The 21,701-nt window shown below is 39.9% G+C and overlaps 1 protein-coding gene across 2 annotated transcripts; it reads left to right on the forward strand.

The window, feature by feature from the left end:
- The first annotated feature begins 1,210 nt into the window (after positions 1–1,210).
- nptx2a (neuronal pentraxin 2a) lies at positions 1,211–18,973 on the forward strand. Of its 2 annotated transcripts, none has more exons than XM_017421751.3 (5): positions 1,211–2,014; positions 4,372–4,621; positions 8,808–9,052; positions 13,248–13,427; positions 15,030–18,973. In XM_017421751.3, the coding sequence occupies exons 1-5, from the start codon at positions 1,577–1,579 to the stop codon at positions 15,255–15,257; spliced, it is 1,341 nt and encodes a 446-aa protein (XP_017277240.1). In that variant the 5' UTR covers positions 1,211–1,576; the 3' UTR covers positions 15,258–18,973. The 2 variants fall into 2 exon arrangements, with proteins under 2 accessions (XP_017277240.1, XP_017277241.1); XM_017421752.3 differs by having other exon boundaries at positions 4,375–4,621.
- The last annotated feature ends 2,728 nt before the right edge of the window (positions 18,974–21,701 follow it).

Raw genomic sequence — 21,701 nt, forward strand, 5'->3', positions numbered from 1 at the left:
CCTGAGCTCGAAGACAGACAGTCATAGTTCATACTGACTGTAGAATGACGACTTTAGGGGAAAGGCACCAATTTGAGCTTTACAATATTTAACAGTATTGGATTTTAATACCAAACTGGAGCCAGCCTTTCACAAAGACTTACCGATTTATTCTCCATCTCCAATAGTTTAGTAACAGGGTTTACATTCAGATTGTCATATGCTGAGAGCTTTAAAAACAAAGCTGCCTGGCAACGTCCGGCTGCTTTATTTTTATCCTCAACTATGACAAAAGGTGCAGCTTGGAAGCATTCTACTCCAGTAGTTTTCCAGATATTCTGATACGCAATATAATGAAATGTGGGTGTGCACTCAATGTAAACAAAACATTTTTAATCTGCTTACTCAACTAAAATCGGTGTAAATATGTATCAATACATCAAATTTGTCTGATTTTCTCCATCCCAAACAGCTCTTTCATGGAAGTTGAAATTGTTGACCTACTTTCAGTTACTTTTTTTCAGTTACTTGTGATGTTTTGTAATAAACAAACATACCTGGTTGTTGGCAGCTGTTCATAAATTCTGCTTACAGATTTTTAATTTAAGGACACATTAACCATCAATGTGAGAAGGAAAAAACAGTGCAGATGTTGTTTCCTAATGTCTGATTTATTTATTTATTTCAACTGGTCTTTATGAGTAGCTTTAATTGTATTTCTTCAAACTAAGGCTGTTCAACAAGTTTTCTACAACAGGTAAGATATTACATGTTCATGACCTTTCCACTGAACCCCACTTCAAAAGATCTGAACCGTCCCTTTTAGCAGTGGTTAAAGTTTTATTTTATTTTATGTTTCGGTCAAAAACAATGCAAAGAATGTTGTCTTGAGATTCTATATCAAAAAGAGAACTAAATCTTTACGTCAATTAACATACAGAAACTTTTTCAGGGATTAAACGTGATGTCATAATTTGTAATATTCCAGAAACGCGTAAAAAGAGTTCTGTCTCCGCCTTTGACGTCTGTGGAGAGTTCACTCAGAGTCAATGAGATGCGCCCGGAGCGCGTGTCACGGCGTGACTCGGACCCACTGAGACCCGCTGATGACGTCGGCTGAAGCTGAATAACCGGAGCGCGCGGATGATGAGCGGAAGCGCTCCGCGCGCGCGCGCCGCTCCTCTTAATAATAATCTGTGTGAGCGGCTCGTCGCTGTCTGTTCAGCACCGAACCCTGACGGTCCAGCAGAGCGGAGAGGACGCACTGCTGCACTCTGAGGATTTTACTCCCCCTGAGGACAACAAGCGCGATGCATCAACTTTTTTCCTAACAGGGGACGAGAAACTCTGAGTTTGTTGAAGCGGAAAGAATCCTGATTTACTGGTGTGTTTGAAAAGAGAACCGAGCCTGGTGGAGGAGTATGGGTTTCGCTGCGGATTGTGCTGAGGGGGGTTCTCATAAACTAAGATTGTTTTAACATTTGTGGAAAATGTTGAGTTAAACTAATAAGTTGTGAGGAAAAGTTTTTCATTATTAATAATTGGGTCATTCCGCCCATATTTGTAGCAGGATTTGTGTTGTGTGACCCGAGCCGGGATGCTGCTTTTACTTGCAGCCGTGCTGTGCGCGGCGGCGCGCGGCCAGGAAGCCACAGGTGGCCGCTTCGTGTGTAACGCCATCCCCCCGGGCGCAGAGCCCGGCTGCGGCTACGGTTCCACCGGGAACCGCGTTCAGAGCAGCAGCCCGCTGGAGGACGAGCTGCGCAACACGATCCTGCAGCTCCGGGAGACCATCCTGCAGCAGAAGGAGACCATCGTGAGCCAACAGGGCACCATCAAGGAGCTCAACTCCAAGCTGGCGCGCTGCGAGGCGGCGGCCGACGAGACGGCGCAGGGGAAGTCCCGGGGTCAGGGCTCCAGGCGCAAGGAGTACGGCAAGAACACCATGGGGGATCTGCCCCGGGACCCCGGCGAGACCATAGACCAGCTGGGCAAAACCATGCAGAGCCTCAAGGGTCGGCTGGAGAACTTAGAGGTAAGATGGCACCAACAGATTGCGTCTGGAGCACAGAAAGCACCGAATTCTGTCAAACATTAAAGGTCTGGCAGTCCGCGGAGAAATGCGTATCGCCCGCCGCCTTTCACGCCAGAGTTTAGACTAAGATCAGCTTCTGTTGAGAAATAAAGGAGCTGCAGTGATCATGCAGTATTGATCTGTTAGCGCTCAGAATGTGTTGTCAGTGACTGTCAACTACTACCACCCCAAATTTTAGCCCAATGTCTGTAATTCGTTTTTCTGTCCCATTATGTATGGTGGCCATCTTGAATTGAGTTGACTCATCAGTACACTATACGTACTTTCTGGGAGTGCCACTGAAATCCATCCTGTCGTTTATGACATATTTTGCTAACAGACAAACAGTTATTGCCAAGGTCTTGAGGCAAAGGTGTTGTGCAACATGTGGTGTTGGGACGATTCTCAGCTACTACCACACCAAATCTTTGGTCAGTATCTGTGAAATGGGCCAAGTTGTAGCCATTTTTGTCATTTCTAAGGTCCAGTGGTTGTGGCGGTCATCTTGAATTAAGTCCAAAAGTTAATCAGTTGTAGATGTCCATCCACAGATTGTCTTCTGAAAGTTTCATTAAAATCCCTCCAGTGGTTTATGAGCTATTTTGCTAACAGACAGACAGAGCTGACTCTAATAGTTAATCACAAAGTTTAAAACACAAGCAATCACAGTATAAGTTAGGGCTCAGTCTCAGCTACTACCACACCAAACCGTAACTCAATATCTGTAAATCAGCATCTTTTTAATCAGTATAATTGTCCTCAGATGAGATTTAAACACCTGCTTATACATAAATTATAAAGGCGTCACCCAGAGGAATCAAGAGATCAGAGGTTAGATTCAGCTCACATCATTTGGAGACAAGTCTGATGGTGCTGCATCAATGGGAAACGAGCAACCAAAAAATCTCGTCAAAGGTGTAATCACGCTCCTGGTGCAGGGGTTTGCAGCGCGTCCTTGAATAATTTATGAAATGTGTTCCACATACTCTTTTATTTTGCAGTCAAGCAGCTAATTATTCATGGCGGATGATTAGATGAATTCCCCTAGACGTAATGGAGCACAAAAATGTTTCAGATTAAATCAAATATGTGACGTTTTCGTCACCTGTATCGATCACCTGAGGTTCTCTTTATTTGGCAGTTTAGCTGTTTGTTATTGTTAATTACACGAGGGCGCCGAGATCGCACGTCGATGAGGGTTCATGAAGTGTTTACGACCTGACCTCAGACCATGTTTTATCATCGCACGGCCTTGACCAAAGGCAAAATTGATTTTCAATTCAAGGATATTTTATAAATAATGTGCTGCAAAGTTGATCCGTCTGTTCCTCTGTTCTGCTTTTATTGGAAATTTAATACCCTGATTAGATCAAGGATAAACTGCGTGCAAGGAGGAATGTGAGGTTGAATTTTAACCACATGTTTATTGATCGTGAGCGGTTTGAAGGGATAGTCCGGATCTTTTGATGTGTGGCTCTGTGGAAGCGATATGAATAATTAATATCTCACCTGTTGTAGAAAATGTATTGAACAGCCTTAGTTTGCAGAAATAGTTGAATTCTGACTGAATTAAGCTAAGAGCAAAACCAAGACAAAAAGAGATTGTTGTTGCCCTAAAATGACTTCAGTCTCAAATATTTAATGCAAACACTTTTCTGTAAACCATCATTGTTGCATTATTTGGTAATCTAAGGAAATATTGGGATTTTCCTGGCAGACGTGCTACAGCCAGCTGCTCCTGCTGCCATGGTTAGCGCTTGCAAATAACCGTGGAAAAGTTTATAAAAACAGGTTTGTGTGAACAGTTTGCATATTTTCAGTATTGGAACTGTTGTAAGACGGCAACAGTCCACAGCGACAGTTGGCTGTGGCAGCCATTTTAAATTTGGTTGACACCAGGCAGACACATTCACAGACTCGGCAAAAACATTGTTTGCCCGACTTTTGCCTTTCGGCAGTGGGTGATGAAAATGAGTAAAGTTTGGATTTGTCCCAGTGTGTCTGATGACCAAAGTTACCAGGGCAACAGTTGAACTGGAGCAGCTGTTTCCTTGTATCTGTGAAGCAGTCACCAGCGTGGGCTCTGTTTCTTTATCATGGCTGCTGTCAGCTCCGGTTGGCGTCCACCTTTAACACCCAGCACAGCCACAGGTGCGTGGCAGGTCGCCGGCGTCCAAGTCTGCCACGGGGACACGCTGTCTTCATTTAGATGCTGCTGCCAAAATGACATCAGAGCGAAACTGGGTTTAACTTTTGTCTCGTGTGTTTGTCTCCAACACATCCTTCAGTCTCTGATCTGTCTGTGCTCTGCCTCCCAGCAGCAGAGCCTGCGCCTCCCCAGCAGCTCCAACACGTCAGCTGGAGGAGTCTCGGCCCTGATTCCCCTGCCGCCGGAGCTCCGCGAGCTGCTGCGGCAGCGTCTGGGGGCGCTTGAAACGCAGCTCCTCCGGAAGGTGGCTGAGCTGGAGGAGGAGAAGAGCCAGCTCTACAATGAGACGGCGGCCCACCGCCAACGCACTGAGAGCGCTCTCAATTCCCTCATGGAGAGGATCACGGAGCTGGAGAAAAGTAAGCTCCTGATGCGTTTGGGTGCTCGGGAAGATCCTTCAAATTTTAATGCCAAACGTTCTTTTCGATTTTTTGCCTGGAGAAAATGTCTTTTCTGTGAAACATGCAGTGTGAATTCTGGGAGCTGAGGGACTCTGCTCAAATTCGCCAAAGAAGCTGAAACTAAGTTGTTCAAGCTAAAAGAATTAAGATGTTAGCTAAAACTAAAAAGAGCAAGAAGCTAGCTAAAAGTAGAAAAAAAGCTATTTTAAGTACCAAAATATTAGCTAAAAGTATGTAAAGGATAGCTAAAAGTAGCAGAATGATAGCTAAAAGCTAAAAGTATCGAAAGAAGACAGTTTGCTGAAGCAAGCTCTCAATGTATTTTTAAGGAATAAAATTTATAAATAATAATAAAAATGTAAGAAGTGTAAATGTTACATAAACCAAAAGTGACAGCATAGGTCTCCTGAATGAGCTGAATGTTTTGATATGTGGCTAAAATAGCACCAAGTATGTAGAAGTGGTTTGGTTGCAAATAACATCCAAAAAAATTTAAAAAAGAAATTAGGAAAATAATGGTGGGAATGATGAACCAGGTTTAGATGATGCAAGTAAGAATTTCTCAACGTTCACTTGTTTCTTTTCTCTTTTTTCCCTCTGAGCCAGAGAAGCTGCTGGTCTTAAAACTGCTGCTCAGAAAGCAACGCTGAATGCTTAATTAGTTTAAGAAATATTCAAGAGATGTCCACACTCCGAGGATTCTCTTTGATGGTAGACGTCAAAATAAGACATAATATCTCTACCCGAAGGAAAAAAATATTTAGGAAGTCTGATTTCACCGCTCAGCGGACATTTCCTGGGTTCTAGCAGACACAAGGATAGTTTTGGTCACGAAAGGTAATTCCACAGCAGCAACCAAATCTGCACCAGCATACCTTATTGCAAAAAAATAAATAGCCTGTTTTGAAATCTTATTTAGTTCAATTTATTTCAAATCAATGCCTAAGAGTTCCTGCAATGAGTTCTGAAGCACAATTACTTTGTCAGCTGGAAATGGGAGGATTTTCTTGAACAGGAGATGGAGCTGCGATGAGTTTGTAACTCATTTCCCTGTCTTTGTTGGATTTCCAGTAAAATATGCAGAGACAGATTATGTTGTGGAAGATGGAGGTTGAGCTTCTAGGGGAGCAGCATTTTTAAAAGCGACATACATGTGCACATTTCCTGAGTTCATGACAGAGTTGTTGTTTCTGTTTGTGGCACATCATCCGCCACCTTTCATACTAAAAGCTCTGAGAAACAATGGAGTCATAGTTATTTTGGTCAAAGGACGTGTGATCCCATGCAGTGTTGAGAGATCTGTTAGAGCCCAGAGTATGTGTTGGGGATGACTGTCAGCTACTGCCATGTCAAATTTGAGCTCAGTAGATTTCACTAAGTTATCGTCACTTTTGTGTTAGCTAAGGTCAATTAACAGTGACAGCCATTGAATAAAAGTAGATCTTGGGCAGTAAGTTAGCGTTTAGCTTGAAATGAGTCAATATGATACAATATTAGGCCAATATTCACCAAACTGACTGAGTTACAGTCATTTCTACGTTTGCTAAAGTCACAGAAAAAGTTGGTGTTCCACATTCCTGCTTTGTTTACTTGGGGCTTTCCTATTTGGTCCACGGTGGTCTCGGCATCATAGTTTAGGAATTACTTATATGATTGTTAAAAATATTTTAAAAATTTTACAAGGTTTTAAAATTTAACATGAAAAGGAACCTAAATATTACATTATATGTTACCAGGATTTTACTGAAGTTGTAAAAAAGCTAAATAGGGAAAAATTGACTTGAATGCAATGTTTTCAGTTTTTTTTAAAACATCATTAGTCTTGTTGAAAGTTAAAAGTTCAGTTTTTAGTCCAACGTATTTATGTAACTTTTCCTTAAACCCCTACTGTCTTAGAATGTGATCTTTATTAAACAGCAGACAGAAACCAATGTTCTTTTCATCGAAACATAAAAAGCAGCAGATTTATTTTTCGCAGAGCCGCTGTTGTTCAGTGTCCTTCTGCCGTTGAACTCATGAACATTAATCGTTTCGAGAGCTGTTTTGACGTTACCTTGGAGTCCTGTGCGAATTCACGCGCTTGTGTTCTAATATCCTGGAAATTATTTACTAGCCTGATGAGCTTTTCTGGGTCTTTGGGTTTGCCACGATTCACTCGTTATGTGGTGCAGACTTTAATAGATGACTGTCACGTCACCACTGGGACTCAAAACACCAAATGTTAATTATTCTTTCAGTTAAATGCTAAATGTTATTTGCAAACAGATGACCAAAAACAATAACTTTGAGTCATTTGTTAAATCTGTTCATTTTATTTGCATTCCGAACATCTGTGAAAATCTATTAGACGCTTGCAATTGTATTTTTAGCTGTATAGAAAGCTAAAAAATCATAAACTTTTGGGCATTGCTGTATCTCATCTTTATTGCTTTGTAAAACATAAACAACATGATTAACTTTTGTGGTCAACCCAATTCAAGATGGCCTCCATTTAGCAAACACAAAAATGGCAGTGACTCAGTCAACTTTGCAGAACATAGGCTAAAATTTGGTGTGGTAGTAGCTGAGAGTCATCCCCATCACAAACTCTGAGCACTAACAGATCGCACAAGAACAACAAGTACGTAGGACCAAATAAATAAATAAAAGCAAAGCTCAGACTAACAGGAGGATAAAGGCTATTTGTGGATATCTGTAGTAATCTCAGCTGCATAAACAAATGCCAGAATATCTGCACTGTATTCAGGCCGTGGATATAATAATGTCACTCATTTATTCAAAAAACATCATAGTAGGGCTTCTCGATCACGGAAAGATTCATGATCTCGAGTTGTTTGGTTAATGTTGTTCTGGGAACACGTTGCATTTATTGCAGAGAACAGCTTGTTGAACTTTCCTTCAACATATTCTTTTAAATGTAGGCTACTCTATAAAATAATAAACACAAATAAATAACATTCGCAACATAGTGCACTTCAGTTATATTGTTTTTACCCCTACATTTGTTCATATTTTTCTACATTTTATTTTTTAGAATGTAACAATTTGTCACCTAAAACAAGTTGTATCATAAGATGGATTAAAAAAAAACTTACAAAACTCATGGGAAAGTTGTTGCTCTAAAACATTGTTTTGCACACATTGTTTAGACGCTGATAATTCTGTCATAGACTTAGTGTTTTGTGTTAAATAGTTAAACGTTCGTCTCACACAGAGATAGAGGTTAGAGCCACAGCCCATTTAGGAGGTAAGACAAGATGAGAGCCTGATTATAAAGATGTTGGTTTTTTTTTTACTAATCATTCCAAAGTACAAATTTGATGAATTGTCCAACCTGTAACTGTATGTGACACATATGAGCTGAATGACACCGGGTGTATTACCAGTAAAAAGCTTGATTCAGCCAAACAAATATTTAGTGTGGCACTTTCCCACGGGGCTGTGCTAGGTTTGGGTGATCCCAGAAAATAGTTATATTTCTATAATTTGCTGTGGTAATATCACATTTGCCTCCCTTTCTCCTTATCATACCCTCCATTGAACTGTGCAGAGATGGTGAATTGCTTTTGCTACTTTCTCTACCCGTGTGCCACTTAAGATGAAGATTTCACAACTTCGGCTTAAATGTGCTACTTCTAACAAACAGATCAACAGATCAGTGAACGGCCTTCAACGTACTGTGGAAAAAAATGACGCTATCGTCTACAAGTTCAAGAACAGTATTTGAAAACTGCACTTTTGCTTATTTTCTAAGAGGAACATATTCATTGGGAACATTTAATAAGATTTCAGAGATAAAATAAAATCAATTTATTCACTACTTTGCAGAAGCAAAACAAAATTAAAAAGTAAAAATTTTGGTTTTGGGCTTTTGTTGCTGCAGCTATAGTATGGTTTGTTAAGATCCGATAAACCTTTAGATCATTTTATGGTCCCCTAAAGAGTTCTCAAATTTACAGTCAGCTCTGTATATAAGGATTGCAAACATGTGCCTCCTCTTGCTCCTGAATATTATTACTATTCTTAAATCATATGTGAGGCCATCCACAGACACTCTCCCCCCCAACAATCTTCAGCATCATAACCAGGTCTAAAACAAGACCCAGTTCAATAATAACCGTATACATTATTTATTCATCAACAGGTAATAACGCCTTTAAGTCACCAGAGGACTTCAAGGTGTCCCTCCCTCTTCGTACTAACTATCTGTATGGACGCATCAAGAAGAGCCTCCCGGAGATGTACGCCTTCACCGTCTGCATGTGGCTCAAGTCCAGCGCCAGTCCAGGCATAGGAACCCCGTTCTCTTACGGAGTGCCAGGCCAGGCCAACGAGATCGTTCTCATCGAATGGGGGAACAATCCTATTGAGCTGCTGGTCAATGACAAGGTACAGTAGGTCTACATTTAGAAGTTTAATAAACCCTTCACTGTATCGATTTGCTGACTGAAAGGAGCTCTTGGTTTTCTGAGCAGAACATACTAAACAAATATATTCGCTTTGCAAAGATGAAAGATCAGTTGATAAATTAAAAAACATACCAAACAGTAGATTATAACACTTTGCTTTATGATGTGAAACAATCAGGTGGGTTTTCAACACCAGCTGAAAAGAGATCCACTGACCGTTAGCTCTGAATATTTAATTTTGTGCCGTATAAACATTTATTACGGCCGACCCACATTCCACATGTGCCCAAAGATAGCTGTAGTCATTAGAGAGTTTCAGCTGCCATGTGCGCTCATTTGATGGCCTCAACCTCCAGCTTTCTGTGCAGACAGTCCCGTACTATGAGCTTTAACGCAGTGTGATTTCAATTAACGACATCTGACGACAAGACTGCACAAAATACATGAACAATTCATAGGATTTACAGAAAAGATCTTGAATTGTTATGTTAATGGAAGTTGTGATAGTGCATTATTCTTTATTCATGACGGCACAGCTACAAATGTCCAACACAGTTCCACAGATTCTCGGGTAAAGTCTTGTCAAACTGGAAAGGTTTTTTCCCTGCCGTCTTGTTTACGTTGGGTGTTATTGGCCCAGGCAGTTTTTTCCCTCCCCATGCAATATACATGCGTTCATGTCAGACGGATCAGAGAGAGATGGTAGCAGGGATGAGAGTCTCATTGGAGGAAAGTGGAAGGAGGTAGGAAACTGTAAAGCTGCACAGCCCCGGAGGTGATAGAGGCAAATATAAAAGAAAATCCTGATCAAGATGCTGCTGTGCACGAAAAGGATTCCCATGAGAAAAGGGTGAAAGATCAAAAGGAGGAGGGTGAGCTATATGGACAGAAGTGAGACTAGGCGGGTGGATATGATCACCATATGTGCAGAAGCACACCCATGTGTTGAACTTCTTTATGGTGATAACAGGGTCCAGTGTGGCATATTGTTTATGCTGCTCATTTGGCTGAATACTAAAAAGGAAGCAGAAGGCTGGCTCAACAGTATTAAAAAGTGCAGCGTTGTCGAGTTTGGTTTCTGTGTTGCTATGCAGGAAGAGAATCTGTCTTGGTACACAGCAACATCTTTATCAGATTTTATTTTTTTTTTACCTTCTTGCACAACAAGGTTGTTGATCTCTACTCTCTCCACTGCTCTAAACATTGCATCTCAGTTTTTTTTTTCTTTTTTCTTTTCAAAAAGAATTACAGTATGGATTCCAATAATCTCGTAAAGCCGGACTTCTCTTATGTTTGCATGTAGAACCTAAAGCTACAATCTTAAAAAAAAAAATCGTAGGCCCTGATTCACTAAAAATGCACAGCACTGGGATTTTGCTCCATTTTTGCACATCATTTGCACCCGCTACATGCTTCCTCTCAGTGTCAAATTAACAAATACTGCTACACATAGAGGTCACATGGCTGTTTACACGGCCACACCCTCACCTCATTCCCCCTTGGCCCTGCGTGGCAAAACATTCAACATGGCTGCTATCACTTGGTATAGGATTGGGAGTATAACAACAGATTAACACAATAAATTAAAAGCTGTTGGTCTCAACAAGGAGACTTGCTTCCTACTAAAGAATATAAGGACTGAGGACATTAAAACCAGACCAGAAATCGTGTTTCCTGATAGTTTCTGTATGTGGACCCATTTCTAAACTGGGAAAGATTTCAAAACAAAGACAGGATGCTTGGTTAGACTTAAAAATGGGCTTTTGGAGATTTGTAAACTTTTGTCAATTTCTGTACAGATTTCACTCAAAACAAATACACGTTATTATATTATGAAGTTGATGAGCCACCTTGTGTTTGTCTGCAATCCAGACATTATATTTTTCTTTGTTCATTTCTTTTCTTCTGTCAGATGATTAAAGTTGTGTGCAAATTTAAAATATTAGAACCCAAGTGGACTTTCTGGATGTAAACCCACAGATTTGTGCAAACAGTAGAACATTGATTTTTCCTGTTGATGCTCTGTGCACTGGTAAAATTTTTAAATCATCTCATGTGTAGCTCCTTTTATAGCCTACAAAAAGGGCACAGCTGAGCACAACTTTCATCCATAAAACAAGTGTTGATATTATCAGGTCAACAAAGAAACATACCTTATTTCACAACACAGAATACAAATAGAAAGTTTATTTTCTTTTATCAAATGTTCCCTGAACACTGCAGTTACACAGACTCTGCTAGAGATGCTAATAGCCTATTTAGCCTATTATTTGTTATATTACACTTCAACAACCCGCAGCCATTAAAACATGTCCAAATTTTGCTAGATCTGATTGAGGAACAACCAAAAATCTGCAAGCAAGAACAAAAGTGACAGAGAGGGAAAAAAAAAAAAAAATTCTCACGGTGAGCTCTAGGTCTTAAACTCCATAAAACTACATGAACAACATCTGACTGTGATGTAGCAAAAGCATGTTTAGGATGATATTTCAAAATCATTAAGTGAAATTTTGTGCTTCATGACCATTATTGCATCTTCTTATTTTTACTTGATAAATTAAAAAAGGGGTTCTTGGTTTACATTTTGGATAAAGGGGTGTTTGCTGTACCCTCTGTCCCCTGTGGGAAGGGTCAGATCCCCTCAGTGTTGCTACTGACCAGGTCAGTGTTCTTGATCTGCGCAAACCATGGAGCACAACAAAGGCAGGTTTTATCTCCAGATATACGGTAATTACTTTGGGTTCTACGTATTAACCTCTGGATGTGAAGCACTGTCTGTTAAAATATTCTATAATCACAATTTCTGTATTCTGAAAAGAAACAATAGGATTTTAGACTTTTTTTGTTGTTGGTGATGCAACAATGTCTGTCACTCAGCACTGAAAAAGAGAATGAATTAAACCTTTCCTGACGTGCCTGCCCTCTTTTTATAAAGGCAACAGCACATGCTCTAAATGCATGCATTAAACTTCATTTGAATATGGCCAAACTGCACCAGAAGAGAGATGTTGCTTGGTTGTCAGAGCAGTTTGAGCTCTGACAACCCTTTACACGAATGTGCAAAAACCATGATTAGCAGCTGCAAAAGCCACACAGTCCTTTGTGAAATACACACCCTGGTGAGGTCTGAATTTGGATTTAACAAGATTCTGAAAAACTCAAAGTGATAATGTCAATCATATATCAAATTTTTCATAAAATACTGCAGAGAATTTAGTGGCTTCGTCTCACTTTGATGCCCTTTGAATACATTTTGATTAGTTCAGTTAAACTTCATCAACACATCTTTAGAGGCACAAAGAAAAGTAAAAAAGCACAACCACAAAATAAGCTGTCAGTGTTTTTTACTACTTTTTCATGCTGTAAGTGTAATTCATCTTTTATGCTTTGAGAATGAGATCATTTTTTGTCATTTAACAAAAAATGATAGACAAGTGAACCACAGTGTGCCCCGTGGAAAAGGTTTTTAAATATTCGGCTTTTTGTATATAAAACATCACAGCTGCAATATTTCGGTTACTTCAGAGTATTTATACAAAAGCTGTGGTGTGGCTCTTACTACAGACACTTCATAACAACACATCGAGGGTTCCCAGAAGTCCCGCTAATGAAAACACACCACCTGGTCTCTCCAATGAGGTCAATTGGTTCTGTAATTGCGAGTGACTTGAATTTTTATTTTCACTTCCATTTTTTCCCGTCTGTTTGCCTCCAACACTTCCTCTGCGACAAGATATGAGTGTGAAGGAGTCCTTTAGGCTCGTAATAAAAAGGCTAATGAGTTACAGCACACACTCGTAATCTCATGTGTTTCGCTGAATTCTCGGAGGACGGCGATGTCACTGGTTGGTAAAATAACCAGTTGTTTTTCTTTGATCTGTGCTCAAAGCAGGAAGACGTGAGAGGACGTAGTTTCGCTGTTAGCCATCTGACTGCTTTGAAGGATGTTTTAATCCCTTGATGTCACCTGGGTAATCTAAATTTTAAATATTGCACTGGCTTTAAAAAAAAACCCTCTTTGTCGGGGGTTGCCTCTTTGAAGCCATACCCCTTCTAATTGCTGTCCTTTTTTCGAACATATCTCAGTTTTCGACTCATCTTGCGTCCTCTTATACCCCCTCCCCACCTTCCTATGTTATGGCCCGTGCCCCCCTTTGCACTTAACTCCAAACCAGGTGGCCCAGCTCCCTCTGGCAGTGAGTGACGGGCGCTGGCACCACATCTGCATCACCTGGACGACCAGAGACGGCTTCTGGGAGGCTTACCAGGATGGCGAGCGTCTTGGCACTGGAGACAACCTGGCCCCTTGGCACCCAATTAAACCCGGAGGGGTGATCATCCTGGGCCAGGAACAGGTGAGGCTGAAAGCTCCGGTAATAAAGAACAAGTGTGTGTATGTTTTTCTTTCCGCCTGTAAGCTCCATGTGTGTATTTTCGGAGCCCAAGGCGCAGAGCAGGGAGCAAGGGAGAGGAGTTAGCTAAGCTCTTCTCACGCTACTGTGGCCCCGTTCAGTTTCACCCTATTTATCTGTCTATAAACTGCTCATAAAACCTGTGGGAGCTGGGATGGAAAGTTATTCTATGGATTAGTGCCATGACAGCACCATATATGTCTTTAAAAAAATCTATAGTGACATGTGAATTACCTCTGCTGAGATCTTTTTACTCGTAAAGCGTTAGTTGAAGCCTGAGGGCATGGTACTGCTTTTTTCTTTTAGAGATGAACTCATATGAGATTGCTGCAGATTGCACTATATTGAAGACAGCACAGCATTAGGATATTTTCAAGTGGTGCCACACACTCATAAAACAACCAAGACTAATGTTTAATTGACTTTAAAAAGAAATATGTTTACATAACATAAATATATTAATCATTTTCTCTTCAGATCTTTTGAAGTCAAGTTCTGTGGAAAGGTTGTGAACAATTAATATTTTACCTTTCATAATTAGCTCTTTGATCGCCCTCAGTTTGGAGAGAACTGCTCATTGACAAGCTAACGGCTAGCCCAAGGAAGGACGCGATCAAAGTGCATTGATGGCGTCTTATAACAACTCCGGCCTCAAAAATCTCAACGAAAAAAATCTTTACAATGCGATCAATTTCACATTACATGCTTATTACAGCAGAAATATGATATCACTGCCAGACGTGCCTCAGGCTGCACCAGAACTGCCGTTGCTAGCTGCTGCTATGGCTAGCTGCTGCTGTCACTTTTAGTTTTTACAATTAACTACAGAATTGTTTGTAAATAATCGTGTAATGTAAAGATGGAGTTATTGTAAGTTATTGTAAGTCTGCAACAATTAACTTTGGTCTCGGCCAACCTGTGAGCTCATCAGTCTTGTCCAAATTAATTGCTATTTCACCAAACTGAAGTCATTAAAAAATATTTGTGCAACAGGTATTAAATGAATTGTTTATAGCCTTTCCAGTGAACCGCACTTACAAAAACTTTAACTAATCTTCATGCAATTATATTGATTTTTGTTTGTTTTTAAAGAATGAAGTATTTAGGTTGGGCTGGGCCAACATATTCTCTCATGTTTTTTTACCACTGTTGATTCTTTAACTGAGCTGCTTCCTGCTTTTGTTTACTCAACAACTGAAATGTTTGACTGAATTTATACAAGTCTGACAATACCTAATAAAATAAAAGCATTTACCAAAGGAAGGTAGTTTGACCCAGCCAATTAAAATGATTTAGACTCAGCCTTAGTAAAAATAAAAAAAGTTTTTTTAATCAGCCCTAAAAGATTATGTTGATCAAGGCCAAATAAAATAAATGAAAACGTAATTGCTTCATTTTCCCTCATATATTAATTTCATTCAACATGCTGTTTGAGTGCACTAAAAATATTCACTGTTGCTTGGCAGACACTTACAGTGACGCTGATTTCAAATCAAACTCATTTCCCAGACAGGTAAACTTCCTCTGTTCTGTCTCTCATTACAGGACATCGTTGGAGGCCGTTTTGATGCAACCCAAGCCTTTGTGGGCGAGCTGAGCCAGTTCAACATGTGGGACAGGGTACTGCGGCCCGTGGACATCATGGGCCTGGCAAACTGCTCGGCCTACATGCCCGGAAACGTGGTTCCTTGGATTGATGCAAACGTGGAAGTGTTTGGCGGTGCGAGTAAAGCGGCCTTGGAAATCTGTGAAGATCGTGCTTTTGATTCCTAGTGGGACACGATGAAGAGGAATCCGAGTACGGCCACGGGGAATCTGGAAGCTCAGCATCCTCACTCTTGCTTTTGTTGAATCCTAATGGCAAGGGTGGCAGTGCGCTAAGACTTGGTGTTTATCGGATTTACAAATTCACGTCTATTTAGTTTGAACACTGAGGACATTCCAGGAGATTTCGGCTCATCAGAGGAAGAATGCTGTTGCATCTGTCTGCTGCGATGATCAAACCTGCTGTCGTCTCATGTGGGTTTTTTTGTTTGTTTCGTTTTTTTTCAGTAGCTCACCTGTCATTTGACTTCTCTTTGAAAATATTTCTTGTCGGTTGCATTCCTGACTTTGACAATGCTGCGCCGTTTTCCTTGTTAGTGTGAGCTCACACGGGCTCTGATGTGCTGTATGGAACGCTGGTCGAGCGCCACACGCTGCGGGCTCCTTTCGCCGTTTGTGGTGCGGTGAGACGCAGAAGAAGACGTGCCGTAGGATGAGGCGCGTGCTCCTGAGTTCGAAATGGACTCGAGCAGACCTCCCTGCTGATCATTTCAAGGCATCAACACATGGAAGGTTGTCTAAATATCGTGCATGAGCTTTTGAGCAGTGCATGTTTTCTGTCACCTAGTGTCGAAACAAGCCAACGCGGCGCGCTGACAACATTACATAAGAGCGTGCGTATGCTCCTGTGGTCACGGCTTGTTTTGCGTGTACAAAAACCAGAGATTATAAGACAGGAAGGGTTTTTTTTTGTGTGTTATTTATTTTTTTTTTTTTCATTCTTTTAAATCGATGTCTAATACCTCATTGCTCCTTGAGCAGCTGCCATGTCCCAAACAGCTGTACGAACGGGCCGGCTCTGCTCAGGTTAATAGCGGTGTCGGACAGCTGCCCGGCGCTGGTGAATCCACGCCAGCTGAGTGCTCAGCGAGGGCGGGGGGGGGGCTCGGTCTGACCCTCAAGGACGAACCGTAATTCCTCCTGTGGGCTGTAATTATCCGTGTTCATGAATGAGTGCGGCAATGAGCAGCTCTGATCTTCTGGTGGTTCTCCAAGTGTGTCATTACTGATAAAATATTGAGATGTAGAGGCGAAGTCTGATGAGAGCAGCACTCTGTGGACGTCATGAATGTTGTAGATGGAGCTGGGTCTTAAAAGGCTAGATCAGGTCTTTTGAAGTGGGCTTCTGTGAAAAGGTTATGAACTATTAATTTCTCACCTGTTGTAGATTGTTCTTTGAAAAAAAAAAAAAGAACTCAGTTCAGAGAAATAGTTTTTGGGGACAGGACTGACGAGCTAAGTGCTTGTCCATGTAGGGCAAAGGCCAAAGTGGATTGCTGCCATCTTAAAATAACACCAATCTTAACAATTTCATAACAGTTCATGTGAATGCTATTTTAGAAACATTTACATTGCTATAAATTTCACATTAGACCACTATTCCTGTAGAAATATCACAATATTCCTGTCAGAGGTGCTCTAAGCTGCACTGAAAGTGTTACTATTGCTGCTGTTTGCTCTTGGAAATAATCACAGAAATCTTTGTAAATAGCCATGTAAACAGGAAACTGATGAACGTGTAAAGGTTTATAAACCACTCATAAGAACTAAGCTGTTTTAGGATGGCAATCATCCATTTTGGTCTTGGGCTCGCTTGGACTGGTTCATCATTCATTCATTCAGAATGCATAAATCGTTCAGACCTTACACGCACGCACCTATGAGACCGGGTCAGAGGTCCATCTCAGATACATCCAGCTCAGCTGCCACTGAGCATAATGATGTTCTGAGGAAAGCAGTAAATATTAGAGGTCTTGTTTATTTCTATGTGAATATTTTACAATCTTTGGCCACAATTGAAAGTGAAGATATATAATCTGATTCTCATGTTGGTGGTTAATAGTTGCACATGTGTACAGATGAATGTCAGCTGGTAAACGTTGTTCTGAAGCTATTCAGAAATATGAAAAAGCATAGCAACATATCTTTGTTCATCGGTGAAGTGCATTTGTAAAATCTGAAACAGACATTTAAAAGAAAAAAGACATTTCAAGCAAAAAGACCTTGGTTTGCCCCGGTCAGCGCTTGAATTAGCCATTAATCTAATCCAAGCGTTGTTGAAGTATGAGTCACTGCAGTCTTGGAGAAGACTTTAAGGGAGCACCAAGACTGCCTCAGTGTTCAAATAATGATTTAGGTACGCTGAAAAAAACAAACAAACTACAAATAAATGAGAAATATGCTCCGACAATCCAAAAAGCAGCAAGAAAAGACATCTTTGTGTTGTCAGCATCAGAGTTCACAACAGCTATGCTTCGATGACTCTTAAATATCTTTGCTACCAGCTGGGGTCAAATATATAACTAAGAATTAAACCAGATAGGCCAATATTTACTGCTGTTCTCGAAACGTCTTGATATAAGGCAGAGAAACTGAGCACATCTTTGATGAACCTTTGACTTGTCTATGTAAGGATTGTAATCTATACTGAAGTCATTGAAGGCTATCTATCTCCTTTCATACATCCACATTCCAAAAGATCTGAAATATTGCTTTAATTGCTTCACCCTGGACAAAAAAAAAAAATCCATCTGATCCGTTGGTATGATATATATTTTTTTAAATGTTTGAAGGGTGCCTGGTGTATTTGGCACTGATAACACTTTAGCAGTTTGAACCTTGCTGTGAACGTTAAGGGGACAGTTGTTTTTCTCTCTAAATGAGGCTTGTTTTGATTTCAGATCAAGTCCAGATTGTCCAGATTTTCTTCTTCCTTGTGGGCTTTACATGTAAGCATTTATATAAAAACCTGTGTCCATGAAAACAACAAAAAAAACAAATTAATTAAAAAAAACATCTATAATGCTGCAAGTAGCTGAACAGCACTGAATGTTGAAAAAGTGAATATATGAAGTGACACGTACCCTCGGCGATATAAGGACTTCTCAACTTGTGATCGTTTCTCTCTCTGAAGCCTTTTTGTTCAGAACGTTTTACTGTAAAGTCCTCTATAAATTGTATTTTTCTTGCTTTTTTTTCTTGCTCACGACTTTTTCATTCGTTGCTCATTAGCTTCACGTCCTGAAAAAAGCAGTAAAAATGTTTAACTACTGAATGGCCTTTCGTAAGAACCATATGTGCTTTTTTTTCTTTCGCTTGTGGACACTTCAGACTTTCTCTCAGCTTTTGTAGCACAACACAGCAAACAACTGACAGAGTGTATGTATTTAGTCTCTTCCGTGTGCAGAATGGTTTTTGCACCTTTCTGCCGTTGAAACCGATGTTTCCTTGCACCCAATTAAAGAGTCGCCGAGCCGTGACATTTAATGCAGATGTGACAGAACAACTTAACAGCTGTCTCAACAGTGGAAGCATGTTTTATTAAATTATCGCTGCGCTGCAATTCACGATGAAGTCAGAGAGGAGTGTAAGCCAACCAAGGTCATGCACCATTCTTCATGATGAATTCTGAACAGAAAAAAAAAAAAAAAACATGCTTTAATCTTTGATAGAGATTACAAAAAAAAAAAGTGATTTTCTTTTTCACCTTAATGTCACTGTTCGCTTTAATGAAGATGCAAGTTGGGAGCAATATCATTTGTAGGACTGGCTGTAAAGCTCGCGGCGAGCGTGTGTCCTCTCATCTGGACAATGAAATGTTGTCAACAGTGGAGAAATCCTCTGGACTGGCTGACGTCCACGTGGGAATGGAAAAAAAAAAAAAAGAAATCTGCCCGTGTGGATTATGAGAGCTACAATGTAGGACACTGTGAGCCTCCTCCTCTCTCTGTGTGTTGATGCTTTTGTAAGTGTGCTGGTGGGGAGGAACCAGAAGTGGGAGTGGGTGGGTGGCTGTTTTTAACAGAAGCACCCCTCCCCGCCTGCAGATAACTGGCAATGTGAAATATGTGTTATTTATTTGGTTTTTGTCTCAAAGTTTGCCGCTGCAGCAAGGCCCGTGTTCTGTTCTGAGATGTTAAGAAGAAATTATTTATGAAAAATCTAACTTGTCTTTAAATAAATGATAAACACAACGGTTTGTTTAAAGCACGTGTTGCTTCTTTTTCTTTTCCTCAAAAGTCTTAAAGCTGTTGCCCAGTCTTTTAAGGTGGAGTTTGTGAAAAGGGTATGAACAATGAATATCCTACCTGTTGTAGATAGCTCTTTGAATGACCTTTAATCATTAGAAGTTTCGTAGTGGTTCATGCAAACATTGTTTAAGAAACCTTTTATGGACGCCAATTTTGAATCATAGTTTTTTTTATTGTATATAAGATTTTCTACTTATTTACAAGAGATTTACAAGATTTAATAGTGGCTGCAGCCGGTCGCTGATAAGCCCTGTGCTGCTATTGAGACTGACTTCTAAGACGGGCAATAATGTTTTTGCCGGTGCATGCATGTGTTTGTCATCCCTCTGCATCTACAAATGAGGAACTTTTGGAGTTATCCTGATTAAAGATGGCCACCACAGTCTTAGAAAGCACAAAAATGTCTATAAATATGAAATTTACAGATATTGAGCAAAACAAAAAGTGTCTAAACTTGCAGAAATTTATTGTTGGGATGTTTCCATCACTAAACCTTTATCAAGCAAACAGATCAAGGATTACAAACATCGCCTTAAAGAGGAAATTGTCTTGAGTGTCCGACGAATCGCATACAAACATCAGAAAAGATGTGAATTAAACAAACCGTTCATATGATGAACACCAGAACAACAAAAAAAGCAAATACGAATACAAAAATACATATAGAGATCTGAAGAATTCCAAAAGATTGTGCAAAACCTTAGAACATCACTTAAGATTGAGCTATTTTAAGATTTGACCAAAACTACAACTCCGTCATTTATCAACATATGATGATCTTAGTTTGAAACATAAGAGGTAATGAGCAATATGCATGTCTTCAAGATGCTAAGCATTTAATTATATTTAAAAAAATGTTTTCATGAACCACTATGACATGAGCTCGTCATTTATTGAGCTGTCTACAACAGCTAGATATGAAGTGTTCATACCTTTTACAGAACCCCACTTCAAAAGATCTGAACTATTCCTTTATGGTTTATTTGTCATTGTGCTGGATTAGATGGCATTTTTTTAATGTTTTTTTTTTTATTTATTTCCTCATCTGTTGCCCTGACCTGGCCAAGTGAAAGTGAACATGGAGTGAGAAAGGAGCAGAAAACAAATAGCAGAAAACTAACTGTCCCACTCTACTGTTGAACTGAGGTTTAATGAGCCTCGTGAGTCCTGTAAGCCTCCACTACTTTAAAGCCACTTTTAAGACCTTGTAAACAGTTCATTAGTAGACAGCTCAGGATAGGGTTTTTTTTGGTCTTTGTCTCATTTTGTTTTAGCCACTTTATCAGGGACGTCTCAGAGACACCATGGGGTTTAACGAAACAGCAGGATGCGCCACAGTACTAGGAGGATTTGTAGCTTCTCCTTTTGGAAATTAAAGCGGTAATAAATTCCTTACAGTCCACAGTATTCCAGCTGGATGTCACTGATTCTGGTCCTTTAAAGCCTAATGCAGATGAGTCTGGTAATGGTACAGAAGTGTACAGCTACATTTTTATTTTTTTTACATTTATATCTGTTTTTATTGGATTTTGTTTCCCATTATTGTAACAAAGGTGGTGCACAGCGTGGAACAAATAAAAGACCTAAACCTTTTTACAATATAGGAGCAAGACTACACCTTTAAAGAGACAGTCTGGTCATCTATGAGGTGATGATCTGTCTAATAGTTATCACTAGTTAGTAACTTATCAGCCGTGACATCATTCTCAGAGTATGGTGTATAGAGAGAGTGAGTCTTCATCCAGGCTAGGCTAATGGTTAGGCCAAATTTTTAAAATCAATTTTCAGACTTTTAAAACAACAGATTTTTAGACAATGTACAAAACACTATATTAGCTTATAATAATTCTATACAGTTTTGCATAAGACCATTTGTAGAGGTTTAATATTTAATATTAGCTAATGTAGCATTTTTAGATTTCATTTATTTAAAAAAAGGAACAGTGTGCATTAATTAACATCCGAACAAGTTCAAATGTAAATGTATCCAAGTTAGCCAAAGGCTAATTTTTATTGGAAGTCCCTTAGCATTAGAGGATGTATCCAGAGTGTAAAAATACAACATTCAACACAGAATAAAAACAGATACAAGAAACAGAGCAGTATGTTGGTTTAAAGAAAGAGTTGCTTTATTAGCCTGAAAAATCATATAAAAACAAGCCCTCATTTGGCTTGTTGTTAGCCTAGACTAGATGAATACTTCTGCCCTTTTTTCTAAACTCTGTGACTGTAACACAGCTGATACAATCCTAACTAAAAATGTTGAGGCCATCTTTTTAACGGGAACAGAACCCAACTATTGTTTGGCGGGTTTTCTTTAGAGCTGTGGCTAAAAGAGTATTCACATGGCAAAAGGAGTTAA

The sequence above is a fragment of the Kryptolebias marmoratus genome, linkage group LG12, assembly GCF_001649575.2.
Source record: "Kryptolebias marmoratus isolate JLee-2015 linkage group LG12, ASM164957v2, whole genome shotgun sequence".
NCBI classification, from domain to species: Eukaryota; Metazoa; Chordata; class Actinopteri; order Cyprinodontiformes; family Rivulidae; genus Kryptolebias; species Kryptolebias marmoratus.

Bases quoted from the DNA above. Each gene is read 5' to 3' on its own strand.
- nptx2a (XM_017421751.3), top strand. From the start codon at position 1,577: ATGCTGCTTTTACTTGCAGCCGTGCTGTGCGCGGCGGCGCGCGGCCAG. The intron at 2,015-4,371 runs GTAAGATGGCAC...TCTGCCTCCCAG, and splicing joins GTCGGCTGGAGAACTTAGAG to CAGCAGAGCCTGCGCCTCCC. The intron at 13,428-15,029 runs GTGAGGCTGAAA...CTCTCATTACAG, and splicing joins TCATCCTGGGCCAGGAACAG to GACATCGTTGGAGGCCGTTT.